This window comes from Pelodiscus sinensis, chromosome 1 (assembly GCF_049634645.1).
Source record: "Pelodiscus sinensis isolate JC-2024 chromosome 1, ASM4963464v1, whole genome shotgun sequence".
In the NCBI taxonomy this organism is placed as follows: Eukaryota; Metazoa; Chordata; order Testudines; family Trionychidae; genus Pelodiscus; species Pelodiscus sinensis.
The window spans coordinates 82016585-82029179 of NC_134711.1; the positions used below are offsets into that span (position 1 = coordinate 82016585).

A 12595-nucleotide genomic window follows, 5' to 3' on the forward strand; every position below is an offset into this window, starting at 1 on the left:
TTTAGCTGTTTTTTGGTAGAGTTGTAGTGACACCATGTGGCTGTTTTTTTTAAATCATGAAAGTTTCATATGAGTATTTATTCCAGGCTATGTCTACATTGCAGAGCTTTTCCGGGATACCGGTATCCCGGAAAAGCTCTGCTGTGTCCAAGGAAAGTGTCCAGTTTTCTGAAAAAAATTGGAAAAGTGGACGCATTTTTTCAGCATCCCTGTAAATCTTGTTTTACGAGAAAGAAGGGATGTTCCAAAAGAGGGTTTTTATTCTGAAATTTGGCCCCGTGTTAGATGGGCCAAAATTTGGAAAAGCTTCTTTCAGAAGTAAATTGGAAAAAGATACACAATTTCTGTACCGCAAATTGCCTAGGCTCACGGGCCGTCCCTGTCATTAGCTCTTCCAAAATTAGAATCATAGAATCATAGAACTGGAAGGGACCAGCTTCAGCTTTTGAATGAGCAAGACAAAACAGAGGTGTCCCATTTTGTTCTCTGCCTTCATTAACAAAGAGACTTATTTGAAAATCAACATTTCAAAAGAACAATCAGGTTTGGATAGGGTTTGCTTACTAGGCTGGTATAGAATGAAGGCTCAAGTAGACTGCAGACAAACCTTGCTTCTCTCCCCCACCTTTTAAAGTGTTTACCTGGCAGGAAAGTGAATGAGATTCTGTTTATCCAGGTGTGAAAAAGAAGGAAGCTAAATGTATTCTTGTGCAAAATCTGTTCTCCCTGAACCTAGCTTGAAGTCAATAAGGTTACAAATGTGTAACCGTCCCCAGGAATTGGCCTTTGTTCTCATTCCCTTCTTAAATCACATTCTATGCTTACCCAACATTTTCCACTTGGGAAAGAAGTTAGTTTGAGCTGGGTCAGAAAATATATTAACTTCAGGTTTATATAGCTTTCAACTTTTGGAATGAAACCAGAATTGAAAGTAAGGTGATGCACCCTGGTACACTGCTGCACTGAGAACTTGCTGGGGCATTCTGCTGCAGGAGCTGGGCTCCTGAAGCTCTCCTGCAGGCTGCTATGCTTAACAGCAGGCAGGTAAAAGGGGCTGGCTGGGTTGTGCCTCACACCAGTCTCTCCAACCTCCCAGCACCATTTAGAAAAGGGTGAAGGTGTCAAGCCTCCCACCTCCCTGATTCCTACCAATACTGCCTGTTGCTTGCTGTTCCTCTTCCATCTGTGTGAGAGAGTGAGAGGGAGCTTCTTCTAAGCCTCAGGGATCTGCTTTGCCCTTTCTTGCTGGTAGGAGTGTCCAAGCTCCAGTGGGGCTACGAGAAATCTCATTCCCTCTTCCTCACCTGGCCCAGCTCTGCCTCCTGGTAGAGCAGGAGGACCTAAACAATGGCAGGGCCTAAGGCTACATAGCCTTATTAGCCTAGTGGTTAATCCTGCCCTGAAGAAGAAGTGAAAATGAACACAATTCTAGAAAATTTTATAAATTACTAAAAGTAAAATGAATGAAATCTTAATTCTCTTCCTGTGATTTCTCATTCTAATTTGCTCTGTCATTTAAGTCCATGTTTTTATGTGTATCTTTGTATAATAGGAAATACATGTCAACGCTTAACAATTTTCTCATCCCTTCTACATAATATAACTGTTTCTATTTATACTGTTAATACATTTTGAAGAGTTCTTTATTATGTTATAATTGGTTTTCCCTATCACAGGTATTGGAATACTTATTGTGGGCCAGTATATGTATGGAATCATCAGTCCCACTTTTAGCTGTACACTATTTGACATGGAGAACCACCCTTTACACTGCAGTTTGTTATTGTTATTATGACTGCCAAGCGAGCATCAATGGAGAAGTAGGTATATGTCTGACTCTTATAATTTTATTTAACAATAAATGGCAAACTGCATATTTATTTAAATATTCTGTGTTATTATATTTGATTTGTATCTGCATTCAGAAATGTAGTTAGGCTATTACACTTGTATTTCTCTTTATAAACTGAACTAATCGACTCAAAGCACAGCAGTACATTTTTAATATGTATATAAATCTTCTAGGTGTTCAATTCTAGACTGTGGCCAGCCCCTCAGCAGTTGCACAAAAAGGGAGAGAGCAAGGAGTTTCTCTCTCATTGTATCTGTTGTACGGGAACTTGCTATGATTGCTGTCTTTATTCTCTGAACACAAGGATGATGAGGTGGTATGGCTGTTATAATCTCCTTCTCCTAGTAAGCAGAGCATAGAAATATATCAAGATAAACCAACTCTATATCCAATTTTTATGCTATATAGGTGTTTGCTCGCCGTGGTCTGAGTAAAATTGATGAACTAAAGCAATTGGATAGCATGAGTTCTTCACCACAAAATCCAGAAACAAAAAAAGTTTTTAGAGAGGCCACTATAAAGGTAAAAATAATTTTATAATTTATAAAAGTTATAATACATATAGCTGAACAAAACAAGTGCATAACACAGATTTTACTTACATGCTTCTCTTTGGGTCAGATGGCAGTAATGGTTTTTAAGAGAGCAGTATATGAATCTCGAAGAAAACCCAAAGGATTTTTTCGACCAAAATTAAGGGTTAATCTAAAGGACACACAAAATGTAAGTTTAGAATTTTGTGTAACTCCTTTTGGTCTGTTTATTACTTATCTTAAATGATGATATTGCATAGCTTTGCCTATTACACATCTTTTATGGGGCATACAACATTATCTGCAAACAATTATTTGTTTTCCCTTTACAGCCTTAACAACATGTTATCTTTAACATTAAGTCTCAGAACCGACTTAAGGAAATAACTATATTAATAGGCAATATGATCTATATTGGATTATTCAGGGTTGTTTTTCTTCAGTGGATGTGAATTAGTTTTTAGTTCAGGATAATGTGTCTGGATATACACTGCAAAATAATTACAATTCTACAGTATTTAAAAATAATATAATTTTTAAAATTCTTGTTCAAATTCATCCCTGATGTATGGCCCCTACTATGTTTAAGAACATTAAAGATTCAAGGACAGCTTAGACAAATCGATCATGTATTTTTGCATTGTAGTATTCCTCTCAAACCTTGAAAGATATATTTTTCAGAAATTCCTCACTCCTCCTTAGGACTCTGTGACCTATATAAATGAGTTCAAAGTATGAAATAGCGTTTGATGGAAATAATTATTTTCTCTAACTCATATTCTGTTGCCAACAAACGTAGCCATTGGGGAATGAATTATGAATTAGTATAGACAAATATATTATTTCATAATATTAAATATTTTTGCATACTTGTTTTCTTTGGACAACATCCAGACCTACTTTATTAACTTTAATATTTGTATTTATTTTTATACTACTATGTATATCCATAATAGTTCCCCATATACTTCAGATTGTATCACTCTTCCGAGTCAGGTTTAAAGTCACTGAGTTCAAGACCTTTCCAAGGGGCAAGATTAATAGATTCATAGATTCTAAGGCCAGAAGAGATCATGTGATCATTTAGTCTGACCCCCTGAGTAATACGGGCAATAGAATTCTACTGCTGCTGGTGCAGGGAGGTGTGATTTATAGTTCCTGAGCCAGAGAAGATGTTTACATTCAGGGATGATTTGCCTTAGAAAGATAGATGGTAGTTCTGCTGCTTCCCTTATAGTTTCATGGAGGTAGGGGCAACTCAAGGAGCTGATAGAGGAGGTATCTGAGCCTCTAGCTATCATCTTTGGAAAATCATGGGAGACAGGAGAGATTCCAGAGGACTGGAAAAGGGCAAATATAGTGTCTATCTATAAAAAGGGAAATAAGAACAACCCAGGAAACTACAGACCAGTTAGTTTAACTTCTGTGCCAGGGAAGATAATGGAGCAAGTAATTAAGGAAAACATCTGTAAACACTTGGAAAGTGGCAAGGTGATAGGGAACAGCCAGCATGGATTTGTAAAGAACAAATCATGTCAAACCAATCTGATAGCTTTCTTTAATAGGATAATGAGTCTTGTGGATAAGGGAGAAGCGGTGGATGTGGTATACCTAGACTTTAGTAAGGCATTTGATACGGTCTCACATGATATTCTTATCAATAAACTAGGTAAATACAATTTAGATGCGCCTACTATAAGGTGGGTGCATAACTGATACCAAGCTGGGAGGGGTTGTGACTAATCTGCAGGATAGGGTCATAATTCAAAATGACCTGGACATATTGGAGAAATGGTCTGAGGTAAATAGGATGAAGTTTAATAAAGACAAATGCAAAGTGCTCCACTTAGGAAGGAACAATCAGTTTCATACATACAGAATGGGAAGCAACTGTCTGGGAAGGAGTACGGCAGAAAGGTATCTAGGGGTTATACTGGACCTCAAGTTGACTATGAGTCAGCAGAGTGATGCCGTTGCAAAGAAAGCAAACATGATTCTGGGATGCATTAACAGATGTGTTGTGAGCAAGACATGAGAAGTCATTCTTCCGCTCTACTCTGCGCTTGTTAGGTCTCAATTGGAATATTGTGTCCAGTTCTGGGCACCGCATTTCAAGAAAGATGTGGAGAAATTGGAGCGGGTCCAGAGAAGAGCAACGAGAATGATTAAAGGTCTAGAGAACATGACCTATGAGGGAAGGCTGAAGGAATTAGGTTTGTTTAATTTAGAAAAGAGAACACTGAGGGGGGACATGATAGCAGTTTTCAGGTATCTGAAAGGGTGTCATAAGGAGGAGGGAGAAAACTTGTTCATCTTGACCTCTGAGGATAGAACAAGAAGCAATGGGCTTAAACTGCAGCAAGAGAGGTTTAGGTTGGACATTAGGAAAAAGTTCCTAACTGTCAGGGTAGTCAAACACTGGAATAAATTGCCCAGGGAGGTTGTGGAATCTCCATCTGTGGAGATATTTAAGAGTAGGTTAGATAAATATCTATCAGGGATGGTCCAGGCAGTATTTGGTTCTGCCATGAGAGCAGAGGACTGGACTCGATGACCTCTTGAGGTCCCTTCCAGTTCTAGTATTCTATGATTCTATGATTAGTTCTTGCTAGGACTCTTAGCAGCTCTGCCAAATGGGAGACACTCAACAGGATTCTGACTGTTATACTCTCTGCTACTCTTGCTTGCTGGCCCGTGCTCTCCACTTAGTGGGCTGCATTGGCACCACACAGCTCTCACCCAGGTAAGAAGAAGGTTACAGTCACTTTGCATCATTGCAGTCTCCTCTGCTGGAAGACTTTATGCTGACCTGTGTCAGAGTTTTTGATGATGTAAAAGTGTGGTTATTCTAGTCCTATTACTTCCATTCTACTAATTACAAACATAGCAGTACCAAGAGGAATAGGTAAGTACTAGTGTAGCGGAGTCCCTGCTCAGGCCCCTTGGGCTGGTTCAGCGGCTGGTCCACAAATCAGTCACAAACCTTCTGATGCAAACACCCATGCCTTTATTGTAGACTCCCACCACCTTCTATTTACAACATATATAGTCCAGACAGCCAACTCCTCTCTCTCCACCTAGGAGCACACTGAGCCACACCCTAGCTCCTTACTCCTTCCCCCTCTGGCTTCCTTCCTCTGCCTTATATATCCCTCCTGCTGTGCGCCCCACAGCTGCTTCTGATAGCCCTGCTGGCCTGGGCTTGCTCAGCTATTTCCCCTTAACCAGAGCTCTGGCTTAGCCAGCAGTCTGTCACAACTAGACTATCCTTTTTTGGGTGAGATAGGAGACAAGAGGTCTAATGTATCTTGGTTGAGAGGCCATCAACGCAGAAGTAAGAATCCCCTTGCATAGCTCCTGTTTCTATCTCATGTATTCTGTCAATGACAAACATAGGTGCTGTGTGAATTTTTGATGAGCTTTTTTTTCTTGAAAAATCATCATAAAGTACTTTGGGATAGTCTGAGAATGAAAGCTCTATAAATGATAAACCCTGTTTTTATTCAAAATTAGAATAGTATATTTTTGCTGTAAAATAATCTATTACATATTAATATCATTTGTACATACTATGTTATTGTTTCTTTACTAATAGAAAAAAGTGTGAGTATTAATCATTATTAGGAAAAGCAGGAGTATAAGAAAGTTCTATCAGAGTTAACATTATGAAGTTGGGATTTTTTTAACTGATATTGCTATAGTTAAGACTATGATTATATCATGGAGATGAAAGGAAGTCATTAATTGCATGACTTCCTTTGTTCTCCATGACATTTTCTCATTTTCTGCTCATGGCCTTTTATGTTACCCTATTAATCTAATTTACGTATTTATTTATTTAAATAACATCTGTGCTTTGTGCTTAAATTATCAAGGGCTATCCACAGAGGAGGGTTCTGTTGCACAGAGCCAGTTACAAGTTTGGGATGGTAATTATGTCCCCAGTGCTGTGGGAAGATTAGAGATATAATAAATTAGCAATAAATGTAAACCAATGTAAAACCAATATAGTGTATTTGGGAATTTTGAAACCTGTGTGTATAATTACAAGGAATTGTTTAAAATATTTATTGTATTTGGTTTGGAATGAGGTTGCTAGTAAAATGTGGGTGCTCTTTCTTCTGAAAATAAAAGTAGCTACCATTAATGAGGCAGTCTGTTTGAAAAGATGGGTGTATAATTTATTTTACAATAAAAATACAGTCCATCAGCATATAAATAGCTGAAATGCTCTAAAATATAGAACAAATCATTTCCTTTTTATCAGGTATACATCTTAGCTTGCTTGAATTAAAGTACCTTATTTGAAAATTAAAATAAAGGAAAGAGGAAGGAAATCCCCTAATGGTTTGATAGTTTTAGAAACCTTACTGAAGGCTGTTTATTTGATAAAATGTGAAATAAATTGTTGTAACTGGAATGATGATGAAATGGAGCTAGTGACCATTAAATACTGGGATTCCACGTCAGTACTACATACCTGGTAATGGTTTTGACTAGGAAAGAACAATCATGTAAACAAAACATCATGAGATCATTTTTTTAAATTTTGTTTTATAGATTTCTCATTAATTAACTTCCAGACATAGTGCATATGTTTTTGTGTGTATTGTCGTATGTTTTACATTATATTGGCTGGAAAATGTACAGCTCAAAGGAGGAACCTATTGGACTGTGGCTTTAGCCCTGTGAGGTCTGATCACCATCACTGACTTCCTATGAAGTGCTAAGAGTCCTCAGCTCTAGTGATCAAGCCCATGTGATTACAGATGAGATCTGGGTCACTTTGAATGACAGAGACTTAATATATTTGTTCCTCTCATAATTTCTATCTTATTGTTTTCTAACTAGAATAGTGTGCAGCAGTGTATGTGGTTATTGTGAAATTCATATATTCCTTAGATATTGTACAGATTTGGTCTAATGCTTTGCTGTACGTCTGAATCATAGAATTCACAACCACAATGTATACTGCAGTGTTATTTCTTGCACTTGCACCTAGTTTTCCATGGAGAGCTGTTTTGAAAACAACAACAACAACAAAAAAAAACCCCAACCTGCTGCTTTATTGTATTGATTTGAAATATTATAAGACCTTATAAATATTTATCTCTTATTTAGTTGCCATGGCCTCGTACTGTTACAGAACGGTTGCTGACTGAGATGTTTGATGGCACTGCAGCCCATTTCCTTGCCATTCTAGAAGCGCTCTCTGATAGTAATAGACGAGTGTTACGCCCTGCCCCACCTGTTCCTGATGAAACTGAGATTCGGGATGTAGTTTCAGAGCTTTTTTTTGCAGGCATGGATATCCTGGCAGGTAACGGCAAAAAAAAAGAAATACATTGGTAAAGAACCTCAATGTTTCCTATGTTCATAAAAGAAAAACCTCATCTGCAGAAGTGTGTGTTTCAGTTATAACAATAGCACTGATAAAATCAAAGTGAATTTATTTATTATTATTTTACCTTCGCGAAATTTGATATAATTAAATTAAAACATTTGGCCAGAGTAAGGTCTCAGTTTTATCAGTGTGTATCTGGAGTGATTCCTTGTGTCTCATAGATAGTATGAACCTTCTCTGAATAGGTTATCATGGAAGGGATCTTTGTCATGACCCCAGCGTAGGAACCAGCGTATATATGCTTATTTGTATCCAGTCATTGCAACATAGAGGATGTAGAGAGTAATTGTGGTCATTAGTACAGCACATGGGTGGAATGCTAGCTTCCAGTGGGCTGTGATGCAGTCCTATAGCCCAACTCATAGATTGGGGTGCTGGAGATTTCATCCCTTGACTTCTACTTCATTCCCAGAACAAAGTACATTTAGTCAAGCTTTGTGTGGTTTTCAACTTGGAAGAATACATTTTGTTGCTGCTACAAGAATTTAAATAGCCTGTGTTTTTTTAAAAAAAATGCACAAATCAACTAAGCAAGTAATTAAAATAATGGCTGATGGCTACACAGTCTTCCTGAAATGTGCTGACAAGTCCTTTTTGTGCATACTTCCTGCAACAGTACAGGCCCATACACAGGGAGAGGAGAGGGAATACAGAAGGTGAAAACACACTCCCCCATGGTCCTCCAAATAAGCATAAGGCTAGGGCAGTGTATTGCCCCTGCCTACCTCCTCTGTGCTCTGGCCTGCTAAGGGAAGGCAGGAGCAGTGGGTTGCCCCAGCCTCCCACCCTCTTGCTCCGGCCAGCCGGGGGAAGGCTGGGGCTGATTCCCACACCCCACCAGAGTGAGGCCGGGGGCAGGGATGGGCCACCATGATGGGGGCGGAGCAGCCACCATCCCCTCCCTTGGCTCTCACTCCGTCCCCCCCCCCCCCCCCCGAAATGTATGCGTACGGGCCTGCGGTAGATCTTTGACATGCAAATTCTTAGTTGCTCATTATTATGTGTATGCCTAGAATGTTTATACACCAAAGGTTTCTCTTTCTTAGATTTGCTCTGCCACTGCTTAAAGCATTTTCAGTCTCATGTGTTTGGGAACATAGAGCATGTCATTTTCTGTGCTAAGTCAGACCCAAGCATCCCCTATTAACTTTAACTTCAGTTGCATGAGTATAATTTTGGAGAAAATCTGTCTAATGTAGTTTATTTACCAGATTAAATAGTTGTTTAGAACAGGGGTGGCCAAACCGTTACAGGCAAAGAGCCAAATTAGTTGTGCATATAGTGCAAAGAGCTGGGGGGGGGGGGGGGGGGAAGTTGTCGAGCAAAAAAAAGGGGCCTGCCCCTTTAAGAAATGCCATTTTGAATGGCCGCACTGGATGACACAGGGAGCCGATGAGCACAGGGAGGCAGGGGCCATTTTCAGGGGTGCAGGGACAACTTGATAAGTTGCACTTTTCGGGGGGGGGGGCAGTTTAGAAGGACACTTGAGGAGTCAAATTTTGCACTGATTTTCACCCTATGCATCTTCATTGAAGTCAGTAGAATTCTATGGAGGTGTAAATAAGTATAGAATTAAAATCATGGAGCGGAAAATGTTTTGATAATAAAATAATATACAAAGTAAATACATTTAATAATTGTATTTTACTTACAAGATCATTATGATTCAAACTGATTGGAAATTTTCTAACAGAGCATTTTTCTGACAGAAAATGCTGATTGTCAAAATAAAAGTATTTTGTGGGTATGTGTTGGCTTCACTGAATCTTACAACAGAAACCAGGCAGACTTTCTGCTAGCTTGTCTGTCAGTAGTGTGGGCCGCAATAGAGCTGAAACCTTGGAAGCCAGGGTTGGCAGAGCTTCCTAGCTTCTTGGTAGTTAAATTCTAGGGCATGTCTAGCCTACATTTTTCTTTCAAAAGAAGATATGCAAATTAGTGCCAAATTTGCATATCTTCTTCTGATTGCTTTTTTGAAAGAGGTTTTTTTGAAAAAGCAAGCAGTCTACGTGCGGTTCTTTTGAAAAAAAACCCCACTTTTTCAAAAGAACCCTTCTTCCTCAAAAAATGAGGTTTACAGCATTCTATCGCAAAGGTTTTTTTTTTCTGAAAGAACCGTATCTAGACTACTTGCTTCTTAAAAAAAACCTCTTTCGAAAAAGCAATCGGAAAAAGATATGCAAATTCGTGCTGAATTTGCATATCTTCTTTTGAAAGCAAAATGTATCTAGACGTGAGAACATAAGAACATAAGAATGGTCATATTGGGTCAGACCAAACATCCATCTAAACTCAGTATCTTATCTTCTGAATGGCCAGTGCCAGATGCCCCAGAGGGATTGAATAGACACAGGTAATAATTAAGTGATCCTTCTCCTGTCATCCATTTTCAGACCCTGACAAACAGAGACTAGGGACACCATTCCTACCCATCCTGGCTAATAGCCATTGATGAACCTAACTGCCATTAATTTATCTAGTTCTTTCTTAAACCTCTTCTGGCAAGGAGTTCCATAGGTTGACTGTGTGCTGCATGAAGAATAACTTCCTGTTGTTTGTTTCGAACCAGCTACCTACTAATTTCATCTGGTGACCCCTAGTTCTTATGTTATAGGAACAAGTAAATAACTTTTCCTTATTTATTTTCTTCATTCCTGTCATGATTTTACAGCCCTTTATTATATACCCCCTTAGTCTCCTCTTTTATAAGCTGAAAAGCCCCAGTCTTTTTAATCTCTCTTCATATGAAACCTGTTCCAAACCCCTAATCATTTTTGTTGCCCTTTTCTGAAACGTTCCAATGCCAATATATCTTTTTTGAAATGAGGTGTACCGTGGATTTATATAGAGATAAGATATTCTCTGTCTTATTCTCTATCACTTTTTAAATGATTCCTAGTATTCTGTTTGCTTTTTTGACTGCTGCTGCACATTGAGTGGATGTTTTCAGAGAGCTATCCACAAAGACTCCAAAATCTCTCTCTCGAGTGGTTATAGCTAAATTAGCCCCTATCATTTTGTATGTGTAGGTGGGATTATTTTTTCCAATGTGCATTACTTTGCATTTATCAACATTAAAATTCATTTGCCATTTTGTTGCCCAATCACCTAATTTTGTGAGATCTTTTTGAATCTCTTCACAGTCTGCTTTGGTCTTAACTATCTAGAGCAGTTTAGTATTGTCTGCAAATTTTGCCATGTGACTGTTTACCCCTTTCTCCGGATCATTAATAAGTAGGTTAAATAGGATTAGTCCTAGGATGGACTCGTGGGGGACATCATCATTCACCTCTCTCCATTCTGAAAACTGACCATTTATTTTTACCCTTTGTTTCTTGTTCTTTAACCAGTTATCAATCCATGAGAAGACCTTTCCTCTTATCCCATGACACGTAATTTTACTTAAGAGCCTTTGGTGAGGGACAGTGTCAAAGGCTTTCTGGAAATCTAGGTACACTATATCCACTGGTTCTTCTTCGAGTAGTGTCCCCGTGGGTGCTCCACTACAGGTGTCGGGCTTCGTTCCACGAGGCGTACAGATAGTTGGGAATGGCTTGCTAGTTCGAACTATCTAGCCCGTGCTGCGTGTAGCCGCGCGGCACGGGGTTCGAACAAGCCGGCATTTAAAAATGGCGCTGGCCGGCTTATGCAAATGAAGCCCGGGAAATTCAAATCCCGGGCTTCATTTGCACGTTCGGTATGCATACATTACCCCGCTAGTTCGAACTAGCGGGGTAGTGCAGACATACCCTAAGTTACTTGTTCCTTCCCAGTTAGCACCCCCCACCCATTATAGTATAGTTAGTTATCACAGTTCATTAGTTAGTTAGTTCATTAAAAAAAAGTTATTTTTGTTCGATCCCTCAGGCCCTTCGTTCGGCCTGCAGGGATCTTTTTTTCCTCCTTCTCCTGCTAAGGCACTTACTCCAACATTCCTGCCGGGTTTAAAAGATGTGCCTCCTGTGGCGATGCGATGCCGGCCTCGGACAAACACTCCTACTGCATTCGCTGCTTGGGAGAGGGGTGTATCCCACAGAAATGCGGTCATTGCTCTAAGTTGACCGCCAGGGCCAGACACAACAAGGAGATGCATCTGAAGATGCTCCTTTTTAACATGGCACTTCAGCCCTCACCCGCAGCCAAGCATCCAAAGGGCTCCACAGTTGCGGAAGGCCTGCGAAGGCAGAACGTCCGGTCTGTCTAGGAGTGCGAGTGCCTGGGACGCACCGGGCTCTTCGGCATTCCTGTCTGCCCATTGCAAATCGCCCAAGGGCCGTAGCACATTGGAACCTAGTCCCGTGCTTTCCTCAGCACCATCCTGTATGGCACTGCGGTCCGAGTCCACACTGGTGACAATGGCACCGAGCGCTCGAATGGCACCGCAACGATCGGCACTGTATCGGCACCGGAGGGTGCTTCACAGCACCGTGCCCAACCATCTGGGGCTGCCTCTAAGCCGGTGCCCAGGCACGAGTCGATGCCGAGACTGGTGTCGATGCCGACACAGGCGCTGTCCGCACCGACATTGGTACGGAGGCATACACCGGCACCGGAAATGGAGATGACTACGGCGCTGGATACACTGGCACCGAGGCCGGCACCGAGACAGCTGGCACTGACGGAGGCGGTGGCTCAGCTGGAGAAACCGGCACCAAGGCATAAGCCTAAGACGAAGCCAAAGACGGTGCCAAAAGAGGATACACTACCGCCCTCACCGCACCGTGCATTACCGCGCAACATGGAGTCCTGTCAGTTGCAGTCGGCACCGACACTGACCAAGGCACCGACTACCCAACCTGCACAAGA

The 12595-nt window shown here is 40.5% G+C and overlaps 1 protein-coding gene across 9 annotated transcripts in view; it reads left to right on the plus strand.

Moving 5' to 3' along the window:
• CFAP54 (cilia and flagella associated protein 54) overlaps window positions 1–12595 on the plus strand; it is a 238111-nt gene that overhangs the window by 25607 nt on the left and 199909 nt on the right. For 8 of the 9 annotated variants that reach the window (XR_012905249.1, XM_075933796.1, XM_075933789.1 and 5 more), the window contains 4 exons: window positions 1677–1820; window positions 2261–2374; window positions 2474–2575; window positions 7507–7705. Coding sequence is in view for 7 of the 9 variants with exons in the window: in XM_075933796.1 (XP_075789911.1) it covers window positions 1677–1820; window positions 2261–2374; window positions 2474–2575; window positions 7507–7705 (559 nt within the window). In the remaining 2 variants the exon portion in view is untranslated. Of the gene's footprint in view, window positions 1–1676; window positions 1821–2260; window positions 2375–2473; window positions 2576–7506; window positions 7706–12595 lie in introns of those variants that run through there. The other variant, XM_075933803.1, reaches the window with a different exon arrangement.